Genomic DNA, 27,580 nt, shown 5'->3' on the forward strand with positions numbered 1-27,580 from the left:
TTATTTTCCCAAAGCGTTGTTTTTATTTATATAGAGTCCTAACCACTTCAGTGGCAGGAGGAGTGGGAGAGGTTCCTTTTTTAATCCAGGGACCTCCATAATGTTGGTTTGTTGTTACCAAACACACAGGTAAGTGGCATCACGGATCTGGTAAACTAACGACAATGTTTAGTCTCTCTCTGCTAGAGCAACAAGGTGAGCATCAATCTCTGCTTCTGTAAGAATCCTAGAAGGCAAAAGGGGGAAAAAACCAACCATTTGAAAAAAAAATTTCAAACACACATAAAAGTAGGATAGTATAATCAACTCCCATATACCTATTGACCTACTTCAACAATTATCAATTTATAAACCAATCTACACACACTTATCCTCCCTCAGATTATTTTGAAGGAATTCCCAGATATTATATCACCTTCACCTATACACAAAAATGTTTACTTATTTGACAACAGATTTAGAATTGTATCTTGAAAACAAAATTCTTTAACTGCAGCTAAGAAAGAAAATATTTCAACTGAATAATATAAAGCTAAACTATAAAGCATTTTATTTAGCTTCTATGTCAAAATGCATTTATTTTCATTTTTTAATTTTTTTTGAGACAGAGTCTTGCTCTGTCACGCAGGCTGGAGTGCAGTGGCGTGATCTCAGCTCACTGCAAGCTCCGCCTCCCAGGTTCAGGTGATTCTTCTGCCTCAGCCTCCCAAGTAGCTGGGACTACAGGCACGTGCCACCACGCCCAGCTAATTTTTGTATTTTTAGTAGAGACGGGGTTTTATCATATTGGCCAGGCTGGTCTGGAACTCCTGACCTCGTGATCTGCCTGCCTCGGCCTCCCAAAGTGCTGGGATTACAGGCGTGAGCCACCGTGCCCGGCCATCAAAATACATTTATATGTAGTATAACTCAAATTTATGTCAGCTCAAAGATAAAAATTCGTGAAGAAATTTTAAGCATATTAAAGTGTTCAGATTCAGTGAAAATAAAGTTGTAATTCTATGAATAGTCTACCAGCCAGAGAGTGCTCCATGTTGAACATATATTTTCTTTTTTTTTGAGATGGAGTCTGACCCTGTTGCCCAGGCTGGAGTACAGTGGCATAATCTTGGTTCACTGCAACCTCCACCTCCCGGGCTCAATCAATTCTCCTTCCTCAGCCTCCAAACTAGCTGGGATTACAGGCGTCCACCACCACACCCGGCTAATTTTTGTATTTTTAGTAGAGACGGGGTTTCACCATGTTAGCCAGGCTGGTCTCAAACTCCTGACCTCAAGTGATCTGCCCACGATGGCCTCCCAAAGTGTTGGGATTACAGGCGTGAGCCACCATGTGCGGCCCTGAACATGTATTTTCTAAATGATGTTTGCCTTGAAAGGAATCAATTATTTGGCAACCTTGTTAATGTGACCTATTACTACTAGACTTCTAACAAGTAAAATTTGTCAAAAGGACATTTTTTAGTGCAACTGAAGGCAATATTAAGTAGTTTAAATAGTTGTTGATGCTTATGCTATGTATTGTAATTATTTACATATATTTACTATCACAGAACTTATAAATGATACAAAGTTTTTTGAAGACAAGGTTTTTGGTTCCTTACCAATTTTAAAAATAACAGATACAAATACAAGTTTAAAGGTGGCAGGAAGGTCTCCAAACAGAAAAGAAAACAAGAACTAATTGTAGGTTCCTTAGAGAGATTTTAAAATTATTACTGCTGAAATTTTTATTGCTTAAAAAAAAAAAGGCACCTTTTTCGAAAGCAACTTGATCTCTACCCCTACCCCTCACCCCTACCCCAATCCAAGTTATGACTTCTTCCTATAGGGAAAAAAAGCTAGGATAGATTCGGTTCTGGTGGTGTTGTGGCTATGGGGTCTCACTATGTTACCCAAGCTAGAGTGCAGTGGCTATTCACAGGCACTATCATTGTGCACTACAGCTTTCAACTCCAAGGCTCAAGCCATCCTCTTGCCTCAGCCTCCTGAGGAGCTGAGACTACAGATGCATGCTACATCACCCAGCTCCTGTCTTTTTTTTTTTTTTTTAAGTCCTATGAATTCTTCTAAATCTGTCATGTTTATTTGACTTATCTGTGGGCAACCAAAAGAACAAATTAGGAAAAAAAAAACACCACGAAAAACCTCTTCAAGGTCTAGTTAAGCTTAGTTTATCACTCCCGTACCCCATACCACAACCATGACCATGTGTCTTTATGGTTGTGATCTAACAGTAGATACACCTCATAGTTAAAATGCCTCCCAGTAGTTCCTTGCATCTGTGGATTTAACTGCAGTATTTTCATTAGTTAAATATAACAGCATCCTGGTCCATGGTATATCAACTGACTCACAGGGTTGCTGGGAGGATTAAATGAGCTGATTATGTGAAGCACTCAGTATGGATTTGAATCATGGAAGCTATAAGGCTGATGTGTGGGAGTTAGTCACTTAGTGAGTAAGAACACACACACCCATATCCAGCATCTGCAAGTCAAATAGCTGTATTCAAAATGTGGGCTTTCCAAAGATCTCCAGATAAGGGTCTGACATATACCAGTAGCTCATATTGCTCCTAAAAGTTCTACTTAAATAACCACTAAATAACCAAAGTTCTATCTGAAAAACTTGCAAACTACTACTTTGGGAATTGAATTTGTATTGGCCTTAAACTAAAAAAAAGAAAACACTATGCTAACTTTTTTCCTTACATAAGGAAGGTAGGAAGGTAACTTTATGTTATCTCTGGTGTTAAGATATAAAACCACTCTGAAATAAGGAGAAAAGCTTTCGTATCTGACTCTTAAGAGAGTACAGTATGTTTTAAAACAGATCTCAGGTGCTGGGGAAAGAAAAAAAAACTATAATGACAGTTACAGAAAAAAGATTTCCCCCACAAATTATAGGACACATGGACTCACATGCCTCCACCTTTCTAGTCTGCATTTGGCCCACAATATCACTCACCTGAATTTAGGATTTTCAACTGTCACTACTCCAACTTCTATTTCTGAAGGTTTGAAATCAATTGATAGAACAGTAGACAGACATGTAATTGCAGTCTGAAAAAGAGTACGTAATGTTAAAATATTGTATTTTTTAGAGATTCCAAGGTTTTCTCATTCCTAGTTTATTCAAATCAGGAGTCAATCAGGAGCTCCGTGTTTTAATGAGGTAGTTCAATGTTACTAACAGACTGCTTAACTCTAATGCATGGCCTCCCAATGATGAGAAACTTGTTTCTACCAAGTCAAATAATAAAGGGGTCCATTAATTAAATAGGATGATTTATATAAAACAGTTTATTGGCTTCATGACCCAGGCACCACGCTTCACTTAGCACTTGGGGTGAAATGGGAAAAGGATAAAGATGAATTATACTCCCTGTACCTTCAAGGAATTTACAGTAAAAACAATTTAAGAATGTTTTAAGTGTTTTTGTTGTTGATTTTTTTTGTTTTGCTTTTTTTCTTTGAGACAGGGTCTCACTCTGTCACCCAGTCTGTAGTGCAGTGGCACCAGCTTGGCTCGCTTCATCCTCAGGCTTGTGGGTTCAAGCAAGTCTCCTGCCTCAGTCTCCTGAGTAGCTGGAATTACAGGCGCCTGCCACCATGCCCGGCTAATTTTTCTAATTTTTCTATTTTCAGTAGAGACGGGGTTTTACCATGTTGGCCAGGGTGGTCTCGAACTCCTGACCTCAGGTGATCTGTCTGCCTCTCAAAGTACTGGGACTACAGGTGTGAGCCACCATGCTTGGCCTTAAGTGTTTTTATACCTGATGTGGTTATTTATATAATTAATTAAGAATTGCAATTTTAAAAACCTTCAAGAAACATTTAGACAGGACCCAGTACTTCCTGAACACGAACTAGCTTTTTATCTCCTTTAAGCATACTTCGAAACCAAACATAAAAGCATTAGATTGTAATTTTTATTTGGTCATTTATCAGAAGCATGTTGTTAGCATGTTCAGAATGGTTTTAATTCCAGACGTAAACACTCCAAATCTACTAAAATTTTTGTTTTTAATTTCCTGGCAGTAAATAGGACTGGCCTCGAACACCTGGACTCAAGCAATCCTCCAGCTTCAGCATCCCAAGTAGCTGGGACTACAGGTGTATGCCACCATGCCCAGCTGGTTCCTATTTTTATTTATATTTTCCTACTATATGTGTCTTCTTGAAAGCCACCTCAAATACATTATGAAATAACGAATTAAGTGAATAAAAGTAACCCAAATTTGTCTATGCCAGCTGTATGATATCAATTCCATTATTAAGTTGACAAACTTGAATCCTAGGATATAATTCAGGAATAGCTTTTTATAGAAATTATACAAAGATCCTCACTGTTCTATATAACATAAAAAAAAGTCAGCTCCTTTTAGTTGACTTACTTCCACTGTCTGTTCAAATGTCCAATCAAATTTCTTCTTCACTTTTTTTTCAAGGAAGCTGGTTGACTCAGTTTGTTTAACTCCTGCTGCAGTGGCTTTAAACCCACAGTAGTAACCTGCAGGATCACACTTATATACCTGAGGGCCTTGCTCTTCATCTATACCAATTAAAATCATACCTAAAAAGAGAAAAGACCCTAGTTAAGTATGTTTTAGTTTTATACAATGACATCTCCTCTTTCTTGGTGGTGTCACATAGCTGCCACTAATCATTACTTTAGCCATCAATTTTAGGGTATGTATTTTCCTTTAGGAAAACTGAAAAACAAAATACAGGTTATCACCACAGGTAAATTAGGTAACAGATAAATTCCCATTTCACAAAAGGATTTATCACAGATTAAAAAAACAGTCTGAATAACTACAAATATAATTTAAAAATAGTTTTTCCAATCCTTGCTGTTATCCAAGCATGTTTATTTGAACCCTAATCCTTCAAGATATTGCCAGGTCAAATAAACCTCAAAAACACTTTTTTTTTTTTTTTTTTAAGAGACGAGATCTCGCTGTTGCCCAGGCTGGTCTCGAACTCCTGGGTTCAAGTGATCTTCCTGCCTCAGCCTCCCAAAGTGCTGGGATTACAAGTGTGCACCATGGTGCCGGGCCCAAAAACACTTTTGTATACCTTTTCTGGAAACAGATACTAAATAATAGCATATTACATGTTCTGAAATATTTTGTTGCAGACTGACCTATTTCACTTTAACTCAGTAGTTCCTCAGTTTGTTTGACCAAGAAATACCCTTTTTTTTAATTTTTATTTTTTTTAAGAAATACTTATTAAGGTTCCAGGGAACAGTGTATGGGACACACTTTGGCAATGCTGGTGCAAACTGAAATACACTTACAGGTTACCTGCTCACCTTTACACTGCTCATCTTCATTACGGTTGGTATATACTCCTCTAGTAAGTCACACAAACCAAGCTCTAAATTCTATACATGTAACTTTGTTACAATTCTAATGTCACCACATTATAGGCATACAATTAAACACCATCATTAAATTTCTTTCTACTCAGTGTAGGTAACAGAGTACTTAAGGTTTAACTGCTTTCTTATATTTGATATATACAAAATATAAGGGCAACACAAAAAGGTACCCACTTACTGCTTGGGGAAACAACAAATACTTCTTTCCTTCAAGGTCTTGCAAGATGAATAGGATTTAAGTAATTTTTTTTTTTTTTTGAGATGGACTCTCGCTCTGTCACCCAGGCTGGAGTGCAGTGGCGCAATCTCGGTTCACTGCAATCTCCACCTCCTGGGTTCACGCCATTCTCCTGCCTCAGCCTACCGAGTAGCTGGGACTACAGGCGCCCGCCACTACGCCCAGCTAATTTTTTGTATTTTTAGTACAGACGGGGTTTCACCATGCTAGCCAGGATGGTCTCGATCTCCTGTCCTCGTGATCCGCCCACTGTGGCCTCCCGAAGTGCTGGGATTACAGGCGTGAGCCACCACGTCCAGCTGGATTTAAGTAATTTTTAAGTGAGAAGCCAAGAGTGTCAGATGCTAAACAGAAATCATTACACTGACTGCTTTAATGCTCATAAATGAAAGACACAATGTCAGAAACAAACATGCATTGAATTTTTCAGGCTAATTTATTACATTACATCTAAAAATCAGTAAATCTCATCCCTCTCCCAATATAATTTTACTTGTTTTCAAAAATAGAAATTTATTCTAAAAATGTGAATCACAGACCTGTGTGTGACCCTAATTCTTTAGGGTGGTCAAAAGAAACAGCTACATTTTTAAGATGCCTGATGGAGGTATTTCTATGGAATTAGTAATCTGGAATTGCAGTAGAATCTCATTACAACATCCTAATAAAATTAGGACTTGCATCTTTCAAATCACATACTCCAAATGGAACTATTTTGATAAAAAGTCTAACAGCATCTAAAGCTTAAAGATAATGCCTGACATACTGTTGTGAAACCTATCCTTTAGTTCTGATTTGTTAAAAAGATTTTCCCACTCTATTTTCCAAACCACATGTTCAGAACTCAAGTGTTATTTAAATAACTCTGTATACATGTTCTGTAGAAAGTTACAATTCATCAATTATTTGGGAGACTTCTTAGCATACTTACAACAACCAAGAGGCCTCATTTCAGCATTCTGTGTGTAGACCTGAGAAATATCGGCAATTCTTTTACACAGCATGTCCACAGGAATCTCATAGCCATACTTGTATTTCCAGTTAGCTGCCTCATAGCGTGCCCTCTGTACCTGGGATCTGCTGTCAGCTTATAGCATAAAAAACAAAGGTTTATCTGGTTAGAAGGAAAGAACAAACCTGAAAGCCAGGCAATTTTCCCACCATATAGATATACATGAGTTAAAGAGAAAGGGTCCACTATGGCTTTTTGTACCCCAATAAATACTAAATAACTCATCAACAAGTATACAAAAAAAATTTAAAAACATTAGGCTTTCTACACAGTACTGCCCTTTTATACTGAGCCTTTCATTAGCAGTCAAAATAGTTTCTACAAGTACCCAGTAAGAATAAGCATTCAAGAGGCAGGGTATGGTGACTCAACACTTTGGGAGGCCAAGACAGGTGGGAAAATTTGAGGCCAGGAGTTCGAGACCAGCCTGGCCAACATGGCGAAACCCTGTCTCTACTAAAAATACAAAAATTAGCTGGGCGTGGTGGTGCATACCTGTAGTCCCAGCTACCCGGGAAGTTGAGGCATAAGAATTGCTTGAACCCAGGAGGAAGAGGCAGCCTGGGTGACAAAGTAAGACTGTCTCCAAAAACAAACAAACAACAAAAGTATTAAGGAGAATAATCTTTCTTAATCTTTGTTTTTAGGCTTAAATTAGTAAATTAGTTTTTCATTTATTTTTTAGAGATGGGGTCTTGGACTGGCACCCAATAAGCCATCATAGCTCACTGCAGCCTCCTACCTCAGCCTCCTGAGTAGCTAGGACTACAGGGATGTGCCACCATACCAGCTAATTTTTCTTTTTTCTTCTTCAGATGGAGTCTTGCTCTGTTGCCCAGGCTGCAGTACAGTGTCATGATCTTGGCTCACTGCAACCTCTACCTTCCGGGTTCAAGCAATTCTCTTGCCTCAGCCTCCCGAGTAGTTATGATTACAGGCACCTGCCACCATAGCTGGTTAAGTTTTTTGGTATTTTTATTTTTATTTTTTGAGACAGAGTCTCACTCTGTTGCCCAGGCTGGAGTGCACTGGTGCAATGTCAGCTCACTGCAACCTCTGCCTCCTGAGTTCAAGCAATTCTCCTGCCTCACCCTCTGGAATAGCTGGGATTACAGGTGTGCGCCACCATGCCCAGCTAATTTTTGTATTTTTAGTAGAGATGGAGTTTCACCATGTTGGCCAGGCTGGTCTCAAACTCCTTTTTTTTTTTTTTGAGACGGAGTCTCACTCTGTCCACCAGGCTGGAGTGCAGTGGCGCCATCTCGGCTCACTGCAAGCTCTGCCTCCTGGGTTCACGCCATTCTCCTGCCTCAGCCTCCCTAGTCAAACTCCTGACCTCAAATGATCTGCCTGCCTCCGCCTCCCAAAGTGCTGGGATTACAGGTGTGAGCCACCACGCCTGGCCTTTTCCTGTATTTTTAGTAGAGACGGAGTTTCACCATGTTGGCCAGGCTGATCTCGAATTCCTGACCTCAAGTGATTCACCCGCCTCAGCCTCCCAAAGTGCTGGGACTACAAGTGTGAGCCACTGTGCCCAGCCCCCAGCTAATTTCTACATTTGTTATAGAGATGGAGTCTCACCATGTTGCCCAGGCTGGTTTTGAACTCCTGGTCTTAAACAATCCTCTCACCTTGGCCTCCCAAAGTGCTGGGATTACAACTGTCAGCCACTGTGCCCAATCTAAAATAATTTTCATAATAATTCTCACTCACTTCTAACCGGTGCCATTATAACCAGGTTTGAGATACACTGACGTAGGTCCTCTTAAACTACTAACACTAGCTGAAATAAGATAAAATCATCTATGAAAGGGGTCTCAGCCCAGTTTCTCTGACAGTAGCATAAACATTTAATTATACTATATGTATAGTTTCAAAAAAGCTCACAATACTCTTAAAGTATTGATACTAGTCTTGAAGACTGTAAATCCACTCATGGCACCTGAAAATCAGGAAATCAGTATAAGTTTAAAATTAATACAAAACTCAAAATACTTTGAAGAAAATAACAAAAGGCTTGTATATCTACACATGTCTAGCTAATTACCTGTCATTCCGGTCATCACACAACCAATGTTTTCAGTTATCTTGAATAAGTGAGTCACTGTGCTGGAATCCAATAATTTGTCCTAATAAGCAAAATAAACAAAGATAATTTTAAAAAACATGTACAGGTTTCTGTGTAGTTATAATAAAAAAAAATGTTTTTATTTTTAATTTGCCCTGCTTCTTGGAGAAAACAATACTATGGAACCATAAAAATAAGCTGTATAATAAATGTCTTCTGACCATTTTATAGTTAAAATCAATTTTAAAAAAAGGGTTTCGAGGGGCTCTATTTTCCTTTTCTAGATGATACTTTTCCTGTGGACAAACAATAGCTTAATAAAAATGTCTCAAGGTCCCCAAAGACAAAAGACTTAAATCCCATTATGCTTACAATCACACCATGAAGTTTAATATGCTAATTCTGTCCACACAGCTGAACTGCATATAGATGTTCAATAGACACTTCTTGGATGACAGGAAAGCAGAGTTAAAGCAAGAATCATGTTAATATTTGTTGTTTTTTTATGTTAATATTTGTATATAAAAATACACTTTTCTACAAACCCATGAAAAATTCTTTTTGTTTTTTTGAGATGGAGTTGCGCTATTGTTGCCCAGGCTGGAGTACGATGGTGTGATCTCGGCTCACCGTAACCTCCACCTCCCAGGTTCAAGCGATTCTCCTGCCTCGGCCTCCCAAGTAGCTGGGATTACAGGCATGTGCCACCACGCCCGGCTAATTTTGTATTTTTAGTAGAGATGGGTTTTCTCCATGCTGGTCAGGCTGGTCTTGAACTCCCGACCTCAGGTGATCTGCCCACCTCAGCCTCCCAAAGTGCTGGGATTACAGGCATGAGCTACTGCACCTGGCCAAAAAATTCTTGTATTCTGTAATTAACTATTTGGGCAGTATTACTTACAGGTACTTTCTTCTGTGTGACAATTACTGCACAGTCTTTCCCTCTGACAGCTACTGATGTAAGGCCACCCTGGTTAATAGCCTTAAAAGCATATTCTGGAAAACAGAACAGTTTTTTTTTAAGTTGGAATAAATTATTGTAGATTCTTGCAATGAAATAATAAATAGTCATTAAAAACAATGATAAAGAGCTACATGAACACGGAAGGCTCATATAGGATTCCAAGATGTGCAAAATAAAAATAATGACCATAAGTCACAGTTAAACCAACTCCATTTCTTCCATTTTCATTTTACTGAAATTATTTTCATTAGGCTGATGCATCCAATTTCCAATAAAGTTTTTTTTTTTTTTTTTTTGAAACAGAGTCTTGCTCTGTCACCCAGGCTGGAGTGCAGTGGTGCGATCTCGGCTCACTGCAACCTCTGCCTGCCAGGTTAACGCTAGTCTCCTGCCTCAGTCTCCCAAGTAGCTGGGATTACAGGTATGTGCCTGTAATTTTTGTATTTTTAGTAGAGACGGGATTTCGCCATGTTGGCCAGGCTAGTCTTGAATTCCTGACCTCAGGTGATCCGCCTGCCTTGGCCTCCCAAAGTGCAGGGATTACAGGTGTGAGCCACTGCTCCCCACCCCAATCATATTGCATACTGATCATAAAGATCATACTGCATCTTTATTAATGATGTTTTGTCATTTCAAAAGTTTTTTTTTGTGGCCACTATTTCTAAGTCTGGTTTTCCCAGGTCAAATTTAGCTGCTCTAAATTTTTTCCAGACTTAATACTTCTGTGAACTTTTGGTCAGTAACTAATTTGACCACATGTAGTTTTAATGGCTGTTTGATTATTCTGCATTGATTTTTGTCTACCAAGTTGAATATTTCTGGATCATGCTTTTTGCAATTTTCGTGTTACCTACAACATATGACTCTATCTTTCTTTTTTTTTTTTTTTGAGATGGAGCTGTCACCCAGGCTGGAGTGTAGTGGCATGATCTCAACTTACTACAACCTCTGCCTCCCGGGTTCAAGTGATTCTCCTGCCTCAGCCTCCCGACTAGCTGGGATTGCAGGTGTGCACCACCATGCCCAGCTAAGTTTTTGTATTTTTAGTAAAGTGGGGTTTCACCCCATTGGCCAGGCTGGTGCCGAACTCCTGACCTCAGGTGATCTGCCTGCCTCGGCCTCCCAAAGTGTTAGGATTACAAGCGTGAGCCACCACGCCAGGCCAACATATGACTCTATCTGTAACAGACTTCAGCTTATGCACTTCTAGCTGCTGTCAATCCATTCTATTGGTTAAAACACTAGGATCAAAATAATAGCTTACAAAAAAATCTACTTTGGTACCATGTAGTATAACTGATAATGGTTGTCTTTGGACAGTATGATTACAGATGAGACTACCAATTTATATGCTATATATTTCTGCAAATTTTTTTTTTTTCTTTTAGAGACAGAGTCTCGCTCTGTCACCCAGGCTGGAGTGCAGTGGCATGATCTCAGCTCACTGCAACCTCTGCCTCCCGGGCTCAAGTGATTCTCCCGCCTCAGCCTCCTGAGTAGCTGGGATTACAGGTGCCCGCCACAATATCCAGCTAGTTTTTGTATTTTCAGTAGAGATAGCGTTTCACCATGTTGGCTAGGCTGGTCTCAAACTCCCGACCTCAGGTGATCTGCCGGCCTCAGCCTCCTAAAGTGCTGGGATTACAGGTGTGAGCCACTGCACCCAGCCCAAATTTTTCTTTTTTAAAAAAGTTTTAGTAGAAATTAGGTCTCACTATGTTGCCCAGGCTGGTCTTGAACTCCTGAGCTCAAGTGATCCTCCCATATCAGCATTCCAAAGTGCTGAGATTACAGGCGTGAGCCACCAGGCCACTCTCTGCAATGTTTAAATTTAATAATAGACACATATTTTGGTGGGTTTTGAGATAGGGTCTTGCTCTGTTGCCTAGGCTGGAGCACCAGGGCATGATCATAGCTCACTGCAGCCTCGACCTCCTGGGCCCAAGCGATCCTCCAGCCTCAGCCTCCTGTGTAGCTGGGACCACAGGTGTATATCACCACATCCAGCTAATTTTCAAATTTTTTTCTGTAGAGATGGAGTCTTCCCATGTTGCCCAGGCTGGTCTCAAACTCCTGGACTCAAGCGATTCTCCTACCTCAGACTCCCAAAGTGATGGGATTACAGGGATGAGCCACTATGCCTGGCCTGTTTATTTTTAGTTAAAAATAGATATGGGGTCTTGCTATGTCGTCCAGGCTGGTCTCAAACTCTTTGGCTCAAGGGATCCTCCCACCTTAGGATTACAGGCATGAGTCACTGTGCCTGGCCTGGGCACATATTTTGTAATCAGGGGAAAAGCAACAAAAATCAATACATGTTCATGGTAGAAAATATGAAAACACAGAAGATAACTTTAAGATAATTATTCATAATCTCAATCATTATTTACATTTTGACATGTAACAGATTATTTCAAAATTCTGTCTTCGAGTGTTACTCTGGGCACTGAGTCTGAGCCCTGGCCTCATCTGTTCAAAAACTCACAGGTGATGAGGACCAGCTGCGAAAGCTACTGCCTATCACGCTAAAGACTCTCCTTTAATAGAAACTGTAATAAATCATCAAATATTTCTAAATGGCTAAATATTTAAGAGATGACAAAAGAATAGAGCAAAAATGATTACAGAAAAATCGCCTTAAGGAAATCCTTGGTTGGGTGCAGTGGTTCATGCCTGTAATCCTAGCAATTTGGGAAGCCAAGGCGGGAGAACCGCTTGAGCCCAGGAGTCTGAGGCCAGCTTGGGCAACATGGCAAGACCCTGTTTCTACAAAAAAAAGTTAGCCAGGCATGGTGGTGCGCCTATGGTCCCAGTTCCTTGGGAGGCTGAGGCAGGAGGATCACTTGAGCCCAGGAGGTCAAGGCTGCAGTGAGCTGTGCTCGCACCACTACACTCCAGCCTGGGCAACAGAGCAAGACCCTGTTTCAGGAAAAAAAAAAAAAAAAAAAAGAAAAGAAATCTTCAAATATGGCTTGGATTTAACTGGTTTTATCATTATTATCATTATGGAGCAAGAGACAGCATCTTGCTCTGTCACCCAGGCTGAGTGCAATGGCACAATCATAGCTCACCACAGCCTCAAACTTATGATTCAGACCCTCCCACGTTAGTCTCCCGAGCAGCTGGGACTACAGGTGGGTATCACCATGCCTAACTAATTTAAAAAACATTTTTAGGGATGGGGTCTCACTACATTGCCCAGGCTGGTCTCAAACTCTTGGCCTCAAATGAGCCTCCCGCCTTGGCTTCTGGAGTAGCTGGGATTATAGCAGGTATGAGCCACAACCCCAATTTAATTGGTTAATTATAATAGCAAAATTTTACCATCCCATTACACTACAAATACCTTTTTTTTTTTTTGAGATGGAGTCTTACTCTGTCGCCCAGGCTGGAGTACAGAAGTGCGATCTTGGCTTACTGCAACCTCTGCCTCCTGGGTTGAGCAATTCTCCTGCCTCAGCCTCCCAAGTAGCTGGGATTACAGGTGTGCACCACTACGCCTGGCTAATCTTTGTATTTTTAGAGATGGGGTTTTGCCATGCCAGCCAGGCTGGTCTTGAACTCCTTACCTCAGGTGATCCACCCACCTCGGCCTCCCAGATGCTGGGATTACAGGTGTGAGCCACTGCATTCAGCCTATGCTACAAATAACTTCTAAAAAAAAAGCTGGTGCCTCCCTATCTGTGGGGATTGGTTCTAGGACCTCCCATGGATACCAAAATCCACAGAAACTCAAGTCTCTGATATAAAATGGCACAGCATTTGCACATCGCCTATGTATATCCTCCTGTATACTTGAAATTATCCCTAACTTGGCCAGGCATGGTGGCTGACACCTGTAATCCCAGCACTTAGGGAGGCAGAGAGAGGTGGATCACCTGAAGTCAGGAGTTTAATACCAACCTGGCCCAAATGGTGAAACCCTGTCTCTATTAAAAACACAAAAATTAGCCGGGCATGGGGGCAGAGGCCTGTAATCCCAGCTACTCAGGACACTGAGGCAGGAAAATCGCTTGAACCTGGGAGGTTGAGGTTGTAGTGAGCTGAGATTGTACCACTACACTCCAGCCTGGGCGACAGAGCAAGATTCTGTCCAAAAAAAAAGGAAATAAAGAAATTATCTCTAGCTTACACTACACAAGCTAATACAATGAGTGAGACTCCATCTAAAAAAAAAAAAAAAAAAGAAAGAAATTATCTCTAGCTTACACTACACTAGCTAATACAATGCAAATGCTAAAGAGTTGTTATACTACATTGTTTAGCGAATAGTGACAAGAAAAACATCTGTATGTGTTCAGTACAGGAGCAATTTTTTCCCTTAATATTTATGATCAGCTGGTTGAATCCATGGATGAGGAACCCATAAATATGGAGGGCGAGCTGTACAACTTTCACATTGCTTCTTGGTTCTGATCCTGATATGGCTAATAAAGCTTCTATCAGATCAGCCCTCCACAAATAAAAACTAACTCTAAACAAAACAACAACTACCTAAAGACACCACAAAGTCAGATTCTAGAGGGGAAGTCAACAGTTGGAGAAAGGAATGGCATGAGTTGAGCTTCCCATTTTTGTGGCTCATAATCTGAGAGCAGTAAAGGCTGAACTCCCACAGAAAATTCAGTCTTTTTGGCCTGAAGAACTAGAGAACAGTTTGGGGTAACAATAGCTGCTAGAAAAACGAGGGAGAGAAAGGAGAGCACTAGGGAGTGAGAGTCCCAACTTCTATATATGAACACTGCCCAAATCTCTGGCAGATTCCGTAACAACACACACAAGGCAGACTCCAAGCGGCCTAATTAAAGATAAAAGAAACAGAGTGAGATTTAAGATGCCACCCAAGAGACAGACTTTGTAGCTTGAGAATAACCAAATTAACTGCCTACTAGAACAAAATAAGTCAACACTCTTTGGAGAAATGTAACAGAATCCAGAGTCTTCACAAAATAACATTCATAAATGTCCAGGATACAATCCAGAACTCTCAACATACCAACAAACAAACCAAGTCAACCTAAAAAACCAAAACCAAAACCAAACAACAAAACCCAGGAATATTGTGTTTAATTCTCAAAAAGAACAATCTTGAGATGACCCAGATGTTGGTGTATTAGCAAAGATTTAAAAACAGTTATTGTAACTATGCTCAATGACATGATGGAAAATGTTCACAAAATGAAAAATGACAGGAAATCTCAGCAAAGAGAAAATGAAAGAAGCAAAAGTAAATTGTAGAACTGAAAAGTATAATACATAAAATTTAAAAATTCACCAAATGGACATAACTGTAGAACGGAGGTGAGAAAGGAAAGAGTGAGTGAATATGAAAATGCATCAAATTATCCAATCTTAAAAAGGCAGAAATAATAGTCGGAAAAAAACAATGAATCTGTGGGTCTACATCAAAATGTGTAAGACGTGTATAACTGGAGTCCTATATGGAGAGCAAAGAATGGGGAAACAAAATCTGGAGAAATAATGGCTAAATATGTTCAAAATATGGCAAAAGACAAAAAAACTTCAGATTAAAGAACCTCAGAAAACTCCAAGCAGAATGAAAACAAAGAAAATCACATATAGATTCATTATGGTCCAATGTCTGAAAACCAAAAATAGAAAAAATTTTGAAAACAGAGAAAAACAAATTACATACAAGAGAACAATATATAAATGTCTGCTGATTTAATCTGAAGATAGTGGAATAACATTCTTAAAGGGTGAAAAGAAAAACCTGCCAAATCAGAATACATACAACAAAAATATCCTTCAAGAATGAAGGTAAAATAAAGACACTTTCAGATGGGCACAAGAAACGCTAAAGACAATTCTTCAAGCTGAAGAAAAATGATACCAGATAAAAATTCTGATCTTAAAAAATGGGCAACATCAAAAATGGTAAATATCTGAGCAAACACAAAGAATTATTTTATTCCTTTCCTTAAAAATACATGACTTTTTAAAGGAAAAGTTGTAACACTTGTGGAGTTTCTAAAATATGTAGATGTATTACTTTATAGAAGGGAAAGGGAGTAAGTAACATTTCAAGCTTTGCACTTTTTTTTTTTTTTTTTCTTTGAGATGGAGTTTCGCTCTTGTTGCCCAGGCTGGAGTGCAATGGCACGATCTCGGCTCACTGCAACATCTGCCTCCTGGGTTCAATCAATTCTCCTGCCTCAGTCTCCTGAGTAGTGCGGATTACAGGTGCCGCCACCATGCCCAGCTAATTTTTGTATTTTTAGTAGAGATGGGGTTTCACTATATTGGCCAGGCTGGTCTCGAACTCCTGACCTCAGATGATCTGCTCGCCTCAGCCTCTCAAAGTTCTGGGATTACAAGCGTGAGCTACCATGCACGGCCAACTTTTCTACATTTTAAGTGAAGTGATAAATACTAACTCTAAGAAGACTAAGAGATGTATATAATCCTTAGAGCAATCACTAAAAAAAAAAAAAAAAAAAAAAAAAAAAAAAAATGCAAAGTAGTAACCAAAAAATTAATAGATTAAAATGCAATTCTAAAAACTACTCAATCCAACAGAAGGTAGGAAAGGAGGTACAGAGGAACAAACAAGCAAACAAAACAGAAAAGCAAATAGTAAAACAATAAACTATAAATCTAACCATATCAACAACCGCATTAAATGTTAAAGGACTAAATATTCCAATTAAAGGCATAAATTGTTAGAATGGATAAAAAAGCAAGACCTGCCAGGCACGGTGGCTCACGCCTGTAATCCCAGCACTTTGGGAGGCCGAGGCTGGTGGGTCACCTCAGAAGGTGTTCGAGACCATCCTGGCCAACATGGTGAAACCCTGCCTCTACTAAAAATACAAAAATTAGCCGGTTATGATGGCATATGCTTGTAATCTCAGCTACTTGGGAGGCTAAGGCAGAAGAACTGCTTGAATCTGAGAGGCAGAGGTTGCGGTGAGCTAGGATCGGGCCACTGCACTCCAGCCTGGGTGACAGAGCGAGACTCTGTCTCAAGATTAAAAAAAAAAAACGGCCGGGCGCGGTGGCTCAAGCCTATAATCCCAGCACTTTGGGAGGCCGAGACGGGTGGATCACGAGGTCAGGAGATGGAGACCATCCTGGTCTACATGGTGAAACCCCGTCTCTACTAAAAAATACAAAAAACTAGCCGGGCGAGATGGCGGGCGCCTGTAGTCCCAGCCACTCGGGAGGCTGAGGCAGGAGAATGGCGTAAACCCGGGAGGCGGAGCTTGCAGTAAGCCGAGATCGCGCCACTGCACTCCAGCCTGGGCGACAGAGCGAGACTCCGTCTCAAAAAAAAAAAGAAAAAAAAGGCAAGACCCAACTATATGTTATCTATCAGAAATATGGTGATAAATGGATGAAACAGCAGCATACCACATAAACAGTTAAGCATAAGGAAGCTGAAGTGGCTATATTAATATCAGACAAAGTAGACTTCAAGACAAAATATTATCAGAGATAAAGACAGACATTTCATAATGGTAAAAGGATCAATTCATAAAAAAGACATAAATATATATGCACCTCATAAGAGAGCTTCAAAACTGACAAACTTACAGGGAGGAATGGCCAGTCCCACATGGTTGAAGATTTTAACACTGCCACTCAGCAAATGTTAGAAATGGAAAGAGAGAGAAAAAAGAACGGAACCACATTAGCAACCACCTTGACCTAGTTGTTACGTGTAGAATACTACTGGCAACAAATGAAAAACATAAAGAAACTATGACATAATAAATGTGTATTGTTCAAACGCCACTAAATTTGTAGTGATTCTGGCTGTGTGTGGTGGCTCCTGCTTGTAACCCCAGCACTTTAGGAGGCTGAATGAGGAGGATCACCTGAGCCCAGAAGTTTGAGACCAGCCTGGATGACATGGCCAGAAATCAAGCAAGAGTAACAGACAACAAGAGAAAAACCAGCTAAGTCAAAAACTGGTTCTTTGGGTCAATAAAATCATTAACCCTCTGGTAGACTGGTAAATGCATCCCCAAAAGATATCTATGTCCTAGTCCCTGGAACCTGTGAATGTTACCTTATATGGCAAAAGCAGGCAGAGGGTCTTTACAGAGGTGATTAAGTTTTTCCTAGGGAAAAAAAAAATTCTAGTAACACTTGATCCCCAATCCCACATAGCAACTGGCCACAGAGAAAAAAAAAAATCACCTAAGCTGAGCAGGTGTTTTGTAGTTTTCCACAGGTCCCACCATTTCCTGTTATCTTTCACCCAGCCTGTTTCACTCACTGGCATTACTTATCTGGTCTGTGTAAGCATTTGCGTCCGTCATCCCTGAACTAAATAAATGAATACATGCTTATTGCTTAAACAATGCAAAAAGGTAAAAGCCACAAAAGATAAGAGTATCTTCCCTACCACATAAACTTTTGTCCCACAAAATAAAAAACATTTTACATATAAAAAATGCTTCTCAACAGAGAATGCATTTGCGAATTTACCAGGATTCATTAAGGGGGCCCTCGTTCTTTATATAGACCAGTGCTGTCCAACAGAAATTTCTGTGATGCTGGCAATGTTCTATATTTGCAATGTCCAATATGATAGTCATTAGTCATATGTGGCTATTGAGCACATAAAATGTGGCCAGTGTAACTGACCAACTGGATTTTAAAGTGTTTTTTTTTTTTGAGATGGAGTCTCACTCTGTCACCTAGGCTGGTGTGCAGTGGAGCGATCTTGGCTCACCACAATCTCCGCCTTCCAGGTTCAAGTGATTCTCCTGCCTCAGCCTCCCAAGTACCTGGGATTACAGGCACACACCACCACACCCAACTAATTTTTCTGTATTTTTAGTAGAGACAGGGTTTCACCATGTTGGCCAGGCTGGTCTCAAACTCCTGACCTCAAGTGATCTGTCTGCCTTGGCCTTCCAAAGTGCTGGGACTATAGGTGTGAACTACTGCGCCCGGCCAAATGTAAAGTTCTTTGTTAGGAATATCATTTCTATTATTCCTCTCCTTCTTCTCTGAACTTCCCTTCTCAATCTTCTTCACCGCTTTCATCTCTTCAGCCAGCTCCTGAAATACTGGTATTTCCCAGAATTCTATTATTTTCTCCATCCCTGGATGATTTTACCCTATACCATGGATTCAGCTATAACCTAGATAATCACTTACTTATCTGTCTTCTCTAGCTCTGGACTTATAATCATAAATGTCTATTTCTTCAAATACCTATGCTTATTAGCCACAGACACGACTAAAAATAAACTCTTCCTCTTTATAAGCCTGCTTCTTTTCTTACAGTCCTTATTTCATAATTGTATTACTAACCACTCAGTTTTTTAAGCTACAAACCTGGGTTATCACTCTTGACTCTAACCTCCTACCTTTTCCCAAGAAACGTCCACTCTTATACCTATGATTTGCTTTAACATACTCTAGAAGAGAGTGTGTGGGAAAGGGAGGAACCAAGAATGACAAAATATTGACATCAGATGAAGCTGTGTGATGGGTACATGAAGGTCACTATACTAATCTATCTACATTTGTCTAAAGTTTTCTACAATAAAAATTTTAAAAATAAGCTCAAGAGACCCCTCCATCCTTTCTCTCTCATTACCTTAATTCACTCATTAGGGTTTATATGAATTACTGATACTGAGCAAACCTCTTCTAACTGTTCTTCCTGCCATCAGTCCCCTTTTCATTTTCTTTTCTGAGACAAGGTCTCACTCTGTTGTCCAGGCTGGAGTGCAGTGGTGTGATCGTACCTCATTGCAACCTGAAACTTTCGGCTCAAGCAATCCTCCTACCTCAGCCTCCAGAGTATGTGGGACAACAGGTGTGTACTACCACACCTGGCTAATTTCATTTTATATATTCTGCAGAGACAAGGTCTTGTTATTTTGTGCAGGCTAGTCTTGAACTCCTGGCCTGAAGCAATCCTCCAGCTTTAGCCTCCCAAAGTGTTGGGATTCCAGGTGTGAACCATCAGTCCCCTTTGTAATCCCATTTCTACACTCAACTTCCCTATTATGTTACTTAATTACCCTGCCATTCTTAAAGCCACCCCCCCTCCAGCTCTGTCCAAAACACATAGAACAAAGTCCAAACTCTAGCATGGTACTCAAGCCCCTTCAAAATACTGCTATAATTACTCTTCCAGTTGTTACTGTCTATACTCCATCCACACTGACTGATCTATGCACTGGTCCCCCAAATTTCCTTATTTTATCTTCATCTGGGCCAATTCATCTCTGAGAAGCTTTTCCCGGCTCTCCTAGGCAGTTAGTCACTTCCTATAGCACCCTTTTTGTACTATTTAGTACTCATCAAGTTGCGCATAATTTCAATAAAGGCTTGTATAAATGAATCCCCATTTTAACGCTACAGCCATTAAATGTTTTAAAATAATTTCCAGAAAAATGGAAACTGCCAGAACAAAGAATCTAGAGACAAAACCTAGAGTATCTTTTAAAGAAACACTGGCAGGGTAAAAAGTAGTATCATGGTTTAGAGCAGATACAGACAACCTATGGTACATGAAGGCCAATTAAGAAAAAAGAGCCCGGGTGCGGTGGCTCATGCCTGTAATCTCTGCACTTTGGGACTTTGGGAGGCTGAGGTGGGTGGATCACTTGAGGTCAGGAGTTCAAGACCAGCCTGGCCAACATAGTGAAACCCTGTCTCTACTAAAAATACAAAAATTAGCCGGGCGTGGTGGCAGGTGCCTGTAACCCCAACTACTATCGGGGCTGAGGCAGGAGAATTGCTTGAACCCAGGAGGCAGAGCTTGCGGTGAGCCAACTGCGTCACCACACTCCGGTCTGGGCGACCGAGTGAGACTTCATCTCAAAAAAAAAAAAAAAAAAAAGGAGGCTGGGCACTGTGGCTCACACCTCTAATCCCAACACTTTGGGAAGCGGAGGCAGGAGGATCAGTTGAGCCCAGGAGGAGTTCAAGCCAGCCTGGGCAAACACCAAGATGTCATCTCTACTAAAAATAAAAATAAAAAGTTATCTGAGCATGGTAGTATACACCTGTATTCCCAGCTACTTGAGAAGCTGAGGCAGGAGAATTTCTTGAGTGCAAGAGTTTAAGGCTACAGTGAGCTACGATCACACCACTGCACTCCAGCCTGGGCCACAGAGTGAGACCCTGTCTCAAAAAATAAATAGCTGGATGCAGTGACTCACGCCTATAATCCCAGTACTTCAGGAGGCCAAGGCAGGTGGATCACTTGAGGTCAGGAGTTTCAGACCAGCCTGGCCAACATGGTGAAACTCTGTCTCTACTAAAAATACAAACATTAGCCAGGCATGGTGGTGCATGCCTGTAATCCCAGCTACTTGGGAGACTGAGGCAGGATAATTGAGTTAACTAGGGAGTTGGAAGTTACAGTGATCCAAGATCGTGCCACTGCACTCCAGCCTGGGCAACAGAGTGAAACTCTGTCTCCAAAATAATAATAATAATAATAATAATAATAATAATAATAATAATAAAGAAATAAAGATAAAAATAATAGCTTATGGGCAGCATTTTAAAAGGATATTTTTTAAAGTCAGGATTCAAATGTTGGCAACAGTACTTAAACACTATTTACATCACCAAATACTTTGGTTTGGGCTAAAATTTTGGAAACTTGTAAAACCCCAAACTGAGTAAAGTATTCTTGAATGTCCAAGATTATGCAAGAAAATAATAAATGAGAGTCCATTTTCCTTTTTTTTTTCTTTTTCTTTTTTTGAGATGGAGTCTTACTTTGTTGCCCAGGCTGGAGTGCAGTGGTGCGACCTCAGCTCACTACAACCTCCGCCTCCTGGGCTCAAGCAATTCCCCTGTCTCACCTCCCTAGTAGCCGGGTCTACAGGCGCCTGCCACCACATCCAGCTAACTTTTGTATTTTTAGTAGAGACAGGGTTTCACCATGTTGGCCAGGCTGGTCTCGAACTCCTGACCTCAGGAGATCCACCCGCCTCGGCCTCCCAAAGTGCTGGGATTACAGGTGTGAGCCACCATGCCCAGCCCCATTTTTCACTTTTTAAATGGGAAAAATTATAATGCATTACACTCGACTCCAAGCCCCCAATTTTCTAAATCTTAAATACATAGTAAAATACTTAAGTATTAGATTGAACCACACAAAACTGCCATTTTTACAGGTTAAAAAAAGTCAAAACTTTTTTTTTGTAGTTCTACAAAACAACCATGCAGTTTCACGGTTCAACCCAACAACAAACCATTAGGTTAAGAAGTAAATTGCTTCCTTGCTCAAACAAAATGGTATAAACAGTTATTCTGTATGCAGAAATGTCACTTCCACATTAATATCTTATTTGCTTTGTTTCCTTCCCTACAATTTTCTCCAACACTTCCCCAATTTTTCTGAGATTCATTTGTATACTAGAAAAATACAATGGCTAAACATAAAAGGCAAAATGTTCAGGACAAGCACACAATGCAAGACGATGGCTCATAGTGTGCACAGCTCAGGCTATGAGAACAGCAGAGATATATATTTCCTTTATATCACTCATCAGGCTTTGCAAAGCATTTACAGGTGATTTTGAGGTCCTACCAATTGTTAGAAATGTAACTTAAGACTTTTCCCACCCATAATTTTGTTTAGAATGCTGTAGAGTTTCAGGATGTAAATATGATTTTCTTCCATATAAACATAGGCTTGAAAAATAAAAGTGAATTGAGAGACACACATTCTATGAGTTTAGTTATTAAAAAACAAGGGATGTTCTACTGGGGCAAGGAAAGTATATTCACATTCAATTTCAATGCTGTGTGGCAAAAAAAAAACTTTTGTTATTAAGATTTTTTTGAAGCTGCTAATTTGCTTTTCCCTAAACTTTTAGGCTACGTAATTGAGATGTGTGGTTCACTATAAAGTGCCTCTTTACCTTTTACTCTTTAGAACAATGATTCCTTAAGCGGGTGGGGTCATTAGAAATCTTGGCACTGGGGGAGGGGGAATATAAGGTTTGAAAATACAGCAGTATTTGATCCCATCACCTTTTTTGTGTAGTTATATACATATTTATGTATATATGCACATGTATGTATGTATGTGTATGCATGCACACACATGCATTGAATTTCAAATCAGATTCAAGGAGGACATGAGAAGCCTGGGTTGAGAAATATTGCTTTGAAATAAGAACATTTTTTCAATTGCAAAAGAGGCAAATGGTAAGTACTTCTCAGTCATTTGTGAAATTTCTGACTCCATTTACATCAGCCATTTGTTTCTTCTTGACAGCATCCCCTACAGAAAACACTAACTGAAGGTGGGGCATGGTGGTTCACACTTCTAATCCCAGAACTTTGGGAGGCCAAGGTGGGCAGATCACGAGGTCAGGAGTTCAAGACCAACCTGGCCAACATGGTGAAACCCTGCCTCTACTAAAAATACAAAAATCAGCCTGGCATGGTGGCAGGCGCCTATAATCCCAGCTATTCAGGAGGCTGAGGCAGGAGAATCATTTGAACCCAGAAGGCGGAGGCTGCAGTGAGCTGAGATCACGCCACTGCACTCTAGCCTGGGCGACAGAGCGAAGCTGTCTCAAAAACAAACAAAAAAACGCAGAAAACACTAATTGAGTGCTTACTTTATATATATACGATGCAATGTTTTAAGACTTTACATTTATTGTCTAATTAAATCCTTAAAGCCCTATAAGGTTGGTGGTTTTTATCTTTACTTTACAGATAAAAAGTTCTTAGAGCTGGTATGCAGCAAGGACTTCAACTCAGGAATTGTGGCTTCAATACACAATGACACTTCTGTATTTTATTTTCAGTATGTCTCCACCAGTCTATTTCTTTCTAGTTCCCTATCAGCATGTTCCCTTCTTTGTAGCAACCAGGCAATGCTCACATACACCTCACATACACCTGGCAAGCAAATCCAAATGACTACTACTCCTCTTCTTTGCCACACCTATCAGCAAACAGAAGAGAAGGGCCTAAAAGTAGCCAGGCTGAATTTGGCCAACTAGGGCCTCAGTCCTATTCCCCCACAACCCACCTCCTCCCTCTAGAAACTTGGGCAATTCCCAAAAGTAGATTACAAAGCTAGGTGTTCTACAATTTTTAACATACGAATACATGCACACACATACAACTTCTATATGTACATTAAGAGAAATATTTCAGGCTGGGAGCAGTGGCTCATGCCTGTAACCTCAGCACTTTGGGAGGCCGAGGTGGGAGGATCACCTGAAGTCAGGAGTTCAAGACCAGCCAGACCAACATGGTGAAACCCCATCTCTACTAAAACTGCAAAATTAGTCAGGCATGGTGGCGCATGTCTGTAATCCCAGCTACTTGGGAGGCTGAGGCAGGAGAACCGCTTGAACCCGGGAGGCAGAGGATGCAGTGAGCTGAGATAGTGCCATTGCACTCCAGCCTGGGCAATAAGAGTGCAACTCCGTCTCAAAAAAAAAAAAAAAAAAAAGAAAAAGAAAAAGTCTTTCTCTCCACTCCCTGGGAGCAAACACTGCCAATAATGTTATTAATAATTATAAATTATGTTTATAATTATGATTGGCATTATAACCTTTTTTTTTTTTAGACGGAGTCTGGCTCTGTCACCTAGCCAGGAGGTGCAGTGGCATGGTCTTGGCTCAGTGCAACCTCCACCTCCTAGGTTCAAGCGATTCTTGCGCCTCAGCTTCCTGAGGAGCTAGGACTACAGGCATGCCAGCATGCACAGCTAATTTTTTTTTTTTTTTTTGAGGAGGAGTCTCATGCTCTCACCCAGATTGGAGTGCAATGGCACGATGCTGGCTCTAAAAACCTCTGCCTCCCGGGTTTAAGCAATTCTCCCGCATCAGCCTCCTGAGTAGCTGGGATTATAGGCACCTGCCATCATGCCCTGCTAATTTTTGTATTTTTAGTAGAAACAGGTTTTCACCACATTGGCCAGGCTGTTCTCAAACTCCTGATCTCAGGTGATCCGCCCACCTCAGCCTCCTAAAGTGTTAGGATTACAGGCGTGAGCCACCGCGCCCGGCGCTAATTTTTTGTATTTTTAGTAGAGACAGAGTTTCACCACGTTGGTCAGGCTGGTCTTCAACTCCTAACCTCAGGTAATCTGCCCACCTCGGTCTCCCAAAGTGCTGGGATTACAGGCGTGAGGCACCACACCTGGCCAAGCATTATAACTTTAAATGTATACCTCTATTTTTTGATATATGAACTTCAGACAACATTTATCTTTTGAGTCCCAAGTATGGAAGGAGTATACTTACCTTTCATTAATCTCCCCTCACCATCATCCCATTTTTAAAATATTATTTTCCTACTGTCAATGTTAACAACTTGCATTCTGTAATCCTTCCATGCTTTGTCTTTGGAGGATTCTAAAGTTTATAAACAGACAGTATTGAAGAATATTACTATTATGTATATATTTTACTGGAGAACTAAGCATGGAGGGACCCATAAAAAGGGAAATATTCCATACAGAGGTACCAATCTAAGAGACCGAAAAACAAAGTGGGCCAAAGAATCAAACAAGCATCTAATAACATTCACTGAGCATTTACTATGCGGCAGGCACACGTTAAGCACTCTACATACATTGCCTTATTTAATCCTCAAAATCACCATTTAAGGAAGAATGATTATGAGCCCAACTTTGGAAAGAGAAACTAAGGCTAAGGTTACATGCCTGGCAAGTGCCCATATCAGCTAGTATGGAGCAGGGCAGAGATTTGAATCCAGGCATGACTCCAGGGCCTGAACTCTTCACCACTAAACTGCTTGCTCGTACTATTCTTTCACTTTCTTTTTCCTAACAATGTCTAATTAATGCCCTGAATAGCAGAGGGAGTGTGTTATTCACAGAGATTAAAATCATTCCGTCTAGGCCGGTGCTAGACCGGGTGCTCATGCCTGTAATCCCAGCGCTTTGGGAGGCTGAGGTGGGTAGATCACCTGAGGTCGGGAGTTCGAGATCAACATGGAGAAGCCTTGTCTCTACTAAAAATACAAAATTAGCGAGGCGTGGTGGCTCATGCCTGTAATCCCAGTACTTAAGAGGTTGAGGCAGGAGAAACGCTTGAACTCGGGCGGCGGGGATTGCGGTAAGCCGAGATTGCGCCATTGTACTCCAGCCTAGGCAACAAGAGTGAAGTTTCGTCTCAAAGGCTCAAAAAAAAAAAAAAAAAAAAAAAAAATCTGTCTAGATAATGAACTTGTTTTCAGATAGATGTTCTCTTCCAAATCTTTTAAAACTATCACAATGACACTGTGTTCAGCCCTTCTACTCACCAAATCTGGGAAGCATTAACGATTATGTTTTATGGCTGGATTTCACAATACAGTATACAGAAACAAAGTATAGGTCTCGGAGTGACTTTTCCTGTTCACACATTAAAAATCACGAATAGAACACTGAAAGCAGTAGTCTGATATATGAAAATTATTTAAAACTCAGGAATTTAACACAATAAATGAAAATTCCTTGATGATAGTTATCTCTTTGTTCTATCCTTAATCATGTTTTTCAATTGGGGATAAATTAAAAGGGCTATTGAATTATCCAACATCATGATGTTTCTTGCTACATTATATACACTATGCAGTAATACACTGAGCAGTTTCATTCCCAGTTATCTTTATTTCTAAAATTTACAGATGAAGAGAACCTCATTTACAGACCAATTCTCTCCTTATGATTCCAAGCACAGATGATTATATTACTGTGCAAGGCACGGAGCCACTGAACTCATTCAAAAATAAAACTATCACGGACCAGATGTAAATCAAGCTCTCCTGACACTAAATTCTCTATGGCAGGAGGTCAAGGGTCTGGCTTATAATCATAACCTAAACCTTGACACCATTTCAACGCAACAAAATACATTCCTGTATTTCTGATAGAAACTATCAGAGTAACTGATAGTTTCTTTCCACTACAGGTGTTCTTCAGTAAACTAGTACACAGAACCTCATCTACAACTCAGAATCGGCATTTAAATTACTGGAGCATTCAAACAGATGTGGGTAAAAAGGGGATGCCAATTTCAAGAGCAGCTCTAGAATTGAGAGTCACTCATTCTATCAGTTTCCCAAAGATGTCTTGAACTCTGTAGATACTTATAAATTGGCACTTCTAATTTTTGTTATCCGTTTAACGTATCTGACACTCTAAGCTGTGAGCTTCAGTATGGAAGAGGGGTAACATTCATCTTTGTATCTCCTAGGACTAGCAGTGTCTGGTACACAGCAGGCTCCGAATGCCTGTGTGGAATTAACCACAGGAAGTCCACGCTGCAAACAAAGGAAAACGGAGAGGAGGCATATTAGTTGAGACGTTAACGAATCAATTACCCTTTAGAAACAGGCCTTGTGCCTCGCCAGCAATAAGTGAAGGGGCCTCAGGAAGCCGGAGTCAGGCATTACAGCCCTACCTTCCTTAACTCTCCATTGGGTCTAGACAGTGTGGCCGCTCGCCCTGCAGAGAGCCAGGCCTTCAGGCCCCCGATCCCTGCGTCCAGACGGGGGTGCAAACACCACAGAGCTCAATCCAGCCTCAGCCGTTCTCCCTTCCCAGCTCCGGCCCAGCTTCGGCCCCAGACTAAACTCGGGCCGCGTCTGCTCGCTCCAGGCCGTACCATGACAGGGCAATTCAGGTGGACCACAGGCGAACCTGGTTCACTCACCTACTTGGTAGAGCCGACCCTCGGGTGAAAAAATAGTAATGTGGCGGTCAAAACCGGCGCTGGAACCACGGGACATATTGTTAAAAGCACTACTTCAAACACAATCCCTGGGTCCCGTAGCTCCCGCACCAGGCGTACAAGCACCTCCCGGAAATTGCAGCGACTGCTTCCGGGGTATCAGCCGCATTTCTTCCGCTCTTGCACGCCAAACTCATGGCTCTGGAGCCAGTTCAAGCGCTGAGTTCTGAGGCCCCGCCCCCCA

At 40.8% G+C, this 27,580-nt stretch overlaps 1 protein-coding gene across 1 annotated transcript; it reads right to left on the bottom strand.

Annotated features, from left to right (window-relative positions):
- PSMA6 (proteasome 20S subunit alpha 6) lies at nucleotides 1-27,580 on the bottom strand. Its single transcript, XM_023189650.2, has 7 exons — nucleotides 27,319-27,580; nucleotides 9,611-9,705; nucleotides 8,689-8,770; nucleotides 6,561-6,716; nucleotides 4,400-4,578; nucleotides 2,971-3,065; nucleotides 1-226 (listed from the first exon to the last, which is right to left on the bottom strand). Exons 1-7 carry the CDS (start codon nucleotides 27,392-27,394, stop codon nucleotides 169-171), a joined length of 741 nt encoding a protein of 246 aa, XP_023045418.1. The 5' UTR covers nucleotides 27,395-27,580; the 3' UTR covers nucleotides 1-168.

Source organism: Piliocolobus tephrosceles, chromosome 6, assembly GCF_002776525.5.
Source record: "Piliocolobus tephrosceles isolate RC106 chromosome 6, ASM277652v3, whole genome shotgun sequence".
NCBI classification, from domain to species: domain Eukaryota; kingdom Metazoa; phylum Chordata; class Mammalia; order Primates; family Cercopithecidae; genus Piliocolobus; species Piliocolobus tephrosceles.